The sequence below is a fragment of the Ammodytes marinus genome (genome assembly GCF_949987685.1).
Source record: "Ammodytes marinus genome assembly, chromosome: 10".
Taxonomy (NCBI): Eukaryota; Metazoa; Chordata; class Actinopteri; order Uranoscopiformes; family Ammodytidae; genus Ammodytes; species Ammodytes marinus.
The window spans coordinates 31,955,492-31,960,491 of NC_137214.1; the positions used below are offsets into that span (position 1 = coordinate 31,955,492).

Genomic DNA, 5,000 nt, shown 5'->3' on the forward strand with positions numbered 1-5,000 from the left:
TTTCATATGGGTGTTTTATATGTGTATCTATTTTAATTTTTAAGGTGTTGTATTGTTCAGGTCATAAGGACTCTTTCTTATCAAAATGATTACTTTTAGCTAAAGTTTTAAGATGGAGATTAGATTACCTGGTAGTCTCCACATTAATCTCCATTATTATATTGTTTGAAACAGTATTGTTGTATTAGATAGTATGTCAATTGTGTGAATTTTATTTCATTTACATTTTAAAATAGTTTATCTGTAAGTTACTCGTAATTATATTGTTAAAGTTAATTGTGTTAAATTTGGCACTGGATATAAAAGGGCATTATTTTTTGACAAAGTGTGTGCAATTTGAGGCTTTAAAGTACCGGTAAAAGTACCGGTTAAGCACCGGAACCGTTTCAAAAGTACCGGGTAGTAACCGGTATCAGAAAAAACCCAACCGATACCCAACCCTAGTAATGAATAATGAAATTGGATTTATAAAGCGCTTTACAGGGTTCCAGAAAACTAAATATTATTATTTCTGTTGAAAATGTCGACAATTTGAGTCCAAACTTTCTTTCATCGTAAATTAATTGTTTTTCTGTTTCAGGGTCAAAGTGACAAGATCAGGCTTCAGCTCCGAGTGGAGGAACTGCAGCATAAATATGAACCCAAAGGTAACTAGAATGTGTGTGTTTGTGTGTGTGTGTGTGTGTGTGTGTGAATATAAATTGGCTGTAGTCAGTGATTCTGGAGAACGCTTGTTGTCTAAATCAGTGAATATCTCCTCATGATCTGCTACATGTCTGTACTGTGTGTGCGCAGTGACTGTAAACTGGTATGTTGCTATAGCTATGGTGGGCCCTTTGTTTCCATACGGGTTTACAGAGCCTAGGCTGTGTATTAACACAACTGGGTTTCTTAGGTAGCGGATCATGAAAGAGCATAGAGATACAGAAAGACAAAGTACATAATACATAACTTTATATTGTTCTAACTTTTCCGCCATTTTGAAACATTTCCATCTCCAGATTCCAAAAAGATCGTGAAGAGAAAGAAGGAGAAGCTTCCTGTTGATGACATCATCGTTCCCTCAGAGGACAAAAACCCCGTCAGCCAATCACAGCAGGCCTCTCTTATCGCCATGACAACAACAGCTAAGACTCCAGACCCAGTGAACCAATCGGAGACGGCCTCAGTTATTACCGCGACGACGACATCTACTAAGATTGAAGAAACTGAAGAAGAAATTTCTGAAGCGCGACCGGCAAAATGTGTGAAAATCAGCGGGGACCAACCGCTAGTTATTCCAGACAAAAGGTGAGATTGACCCTGTGTTCCAATCCCCATACTTCCCTACTATTTAGTATGCCAGAAAAAGATTTAGTATATCCCAATACATGCACGTCAATTGTAGTATGCTGAAAATACATAAATGCCGCAGTAACTCCAATAGCATTTTGGAGTATTCGTCTTTATTCTTGACATTTCTCGACATAATGAAAAAAAAAAAACTTCCTTATCTGATTTTTTTCCTTCTCTCCTGTCTGTGGCCCTAAAACTCTTCTGTACTTTAGTATGTAGTGTAGTAAAAAGACTAAAACTCTTCTGTACTTTAGTATGTAGTGTAGTAAAAAGACTAAAACTCTTCTGTACTTTAGTATGTAGTGTAGTAAAAAGACTAAAACTCTTCTGTACTTTAGTATGTAGTGTAGTAAAAAGACTAAAACTCTTCTGTACTTTAGTATGTAGTGTAGTAAAAAGACTAAAACTCTTCTGTACTTTAGTATGTAGCGTAGTAAAAAGACTAAAACTCTTCTGTACTTTAGTATGTAGTGTAGTAAAAAGAAAGAGTATCTGATTTGGAACGCAAGATGAGTTTAGTTTTAAAGCGGCTCTGAGGAACTTTCAGTGTGTGTTAATTCTAGCGCCCCCCTTTGGACAATAGCGGTAGTGTTTTTACCACGCCAGCTGTTGTTCCTGGGTGAGCGTATACCCATGACAAAGGCATTAAGAAAAACTACATAAAAAATAGCATTCTTTAGCACTGATGGTCTCGTTTGCTGTTACATGTCATTTATGATCATCAGAGGAAAAATTAGACTGTTTCAGAAATATTTAAAAGTTCCTCGTAGCTCCCTTTTCAAAATTGTATAAACACAACCTGGACCCACTCAATGAAAAAAAAATCTCCAAGTTCATAGATTTTTTTAACATTTATTTCACTCGTGGCTTTGAGCAAAAATGTCCGAAAAACATTACACTTCCCGAAAGTTTTGTTTTATATCACTTTAAAGCAAGGCAAGTTTATTTCTATAGCACAATTCAAACACAAGGCCACTCAAAGTGCTTTACAGGGGCAAGATTAGAATACATAAAACACATTAGAAGACATTTAAAAGCGAATGAAAAGAAGTAAAACATTTAAATTAAATTAAAAGTACAGGTTAAAATGGAAACAGAAAAGTCTTCAGACTCGATTTAAAATTGAATGCGTGGTTTTCAAGAATAAAAACCCAAACTTGTTAATTCATACTCAGTTTGGAAATATGTCAAATCTGGAGTCAAACTAGTTTTAATGTTCTAAAATATATTTTGATTCACTGACGATGACTAGTACACAGACATATACATTAGAACACATTTAAACAAAGATAACTGAGCGATTATTAAAGTGTGTGTGTGTGTGTCTCTCTCTGTGTTTGTGTGTGTCTCTGTGTGTGTCTCTCTGTGTGTGTGTGTGTGTGTGTCTCTCTCTCTGTGTATGTGTGTGTGTCTCTCTCTCTGTGTCTGTGTGTGTGTGTGTGTGTGTGTCTCTGTGTGTGTGTGTGTGTGTGTGTGTGTGTGTGTCTCTCTCTCTCTCTGTGTGTGTGTGTGTGTGTGTCTCTCTCTCTGTGTGTGTGTGTGTGTGTGTCAGTTTCTCAGTGACGGACGGAGAGATTGAAACGGAGGAAAACTTTCAGCAGAACAAGAGAGAGGAGAGGAAGAAGAGGAAACAAAATGTTGAAGTGATCCACGTCAGCTCCAACAACACGGAAAACCAGTGTGCCCAACAATAACACACACACACACACTATCCCCCTCTCATCCTCTCTCTCTCCCTCTTTATCCCCCCTCTCTCTCTCTTTTCTTCTCTCTCTCTCTCTCCCTCACTCACACACACACACTCACAGACACTCACTCAGTGATTCTGGAGAACACTTGTTGTCAAAATCACTTTTTGTCAAAATCTGTGAATATCTCCTCATGATCCACTACCTGTTTGTACTGTGTGTGTGCACTGAAATTAAAATTGTAAAATATATGTATATAAGTTAATGAAAATGCTCTTTAATGACAATTTTTTTTGGGGAATTTGGTAGAAATGTTGTCAGTAGTTTATAGAATAAAACCAAAATGTTCATTCTACTCAAACATATGCCTATAAAGAGTCAAACGAAAGACACTGAACATTTGGAGTGGTCTCTTCATTTTTTCCAGAGCTGGATGTGTGTGTTTCTGTCTGTTTATTGCAATAACTTCTGATTCCTTTTTAATTCAAATATTTCTACCATGTATGTGTGTACTTTTTTTTATTTTTTTTATATATATTTTTTGGGAATTTTTATGCTTTATTGATAGTGTAGAGATGGAGTTGAAATGGGGCAGAGAGGGGAGTGACATGCAGAGAACGACCGCGGGCTGGAATCGAACCCGGGTCCGCTGCTGGCCGAGGCCCATGGGGGGGGACGCCCTACCAACTGAGCTAAGGGCGCCCCCTTGTGTGTGTACTTTCTTCTGTTTTAATTTTTATAATAAATACATTTAATCTTTAAGTATTGAAATCCTTTTTGAATGATCTTGTGTTCAAACAAAGACTGTGGCTCAGGTGGTAGAGCGGGTCGGCTGATGATCAAAGGGTTGGAGGTTCGATCCCCGCCCTGCCACCTGTGCCATTGTTGTTGTGTCCTTGGGCAAGACACTTCACCCACCTTGCCTCGTGTGAATGTCGATAGTTAGCCTGCTGCTATCGGTGTATGAATGTGTGTGTGAGTGGTGATGTGGGAAAGGGTTGGAGGTTCGATCCCCGCCCTGCCACCTGTGTCATAGTTGTTGTGTCCTTGTGCAAGACACTTCACCCACCTTGCCTCGTGTGAATGTCGATAGTTAGCCTGCTGCTATCGGTGTATGAATGTGTGTGTGAATGGTAACGTGGGAATGGGAACAGGTCTCCCTTGGAAAAAGAGTCTTCGGTCTCAATGGGATTTACCTGTAGAAATAAAGGTTAAAAAAAAACAGCTCGCCCTGGTTAACTCTGGATCATTTCAGAGTCACAGTGCATCTGTGAAAGGGACTTTTGAAATGTATAAGCGTGTTTGTTTTTGTATATATATATATATATAAATAAATAACAATTTAAGTCTCTTTGGAAACGGTGTCCGAATGTTCTTTAAATGGATCTAAACAGAGGAGTCATAGTTATATTGGTCAAATGTGTGTGCGTCTATATATATTAAGGTTGCGTTCCGAATCGCATACTTTCTACTATATAGTAGGCTATGTAGAAAAAAGATTTAGGATGTCCCGATTCTTGTGGCCAGATTTAGGATGGTTAGAAGTACCCGGATGTCCTACTTCATGCGGCCAAGATTGTTAGTGTTGAAAACTGCATCCTATTTGGGCGATTCTGACCCACAATCCAGTGCGCACGTGAAGTGACGTAACATCGACGAAGCCTCCATATGAAAACAAACGGGGATGCGACGGATATAAAAGCAAGAGGCAAGATCAAGGCGCAATGTTATGATGAAATAAGAGAGAAAAGTATGTCCCAATAGTATGCCTACTGCATCCTAACTAGATTCTTTTTATCGTCGGATGTAGTATGTAGAATAGAAAAAAGAAAGAGTATGCGATTCAGAACGCAACCATAGTATTATTGGTTTGATTTCATGATTTCCAATAAAATACGTATTAAATAAATATACATAACTTCAGGGTCCTTGAAAAAGTTGAGCTTCTATTTTGTAAGTGATTGAACATTCAGTGAA

General features: G+C 38.1%; 2 protein-coding genes across 10 annotated transcripts in view; one reads left to right on the top strand and one right to left on the bottom strand.

The window, feature by feature from the left end:
* Positions 1-3,056, top strand: part of spdl1 (spindle apparatus coiled-coil protein 1) — a 16,376-nt gene extending 13,320 nt beyond the window's left edge. Inside the window, exons 12-14 of the mRNA XM_080035527.1 lie at positions 581-647; positions 1,002-1,290; positions 2,888-3,056. Of these exons, the coding sequence (XP_079891653.1) occupies positions 581-647; positions 1,002-1,290; positions 2,888-3,029 (498 nt within the window). The 3' untranslated portion in view covers positions 3,030-3,056. The remainder of the gene's footprint in view (positions 1-580; positions 648-1,001; positions 1,291-2,887) is intronic.
* LOC307256516 (scavenger receptor cysteine-rich domain-containing protein DMBT1-like) overlaps positions 1-5,000 on the bottom strand; it is a 394,296-nt gene that overhangs the window by 153,803 nt on the left and 235,493 nt on the right. The gene's annotated exons all lie outside the window — the stretch shown is intronic.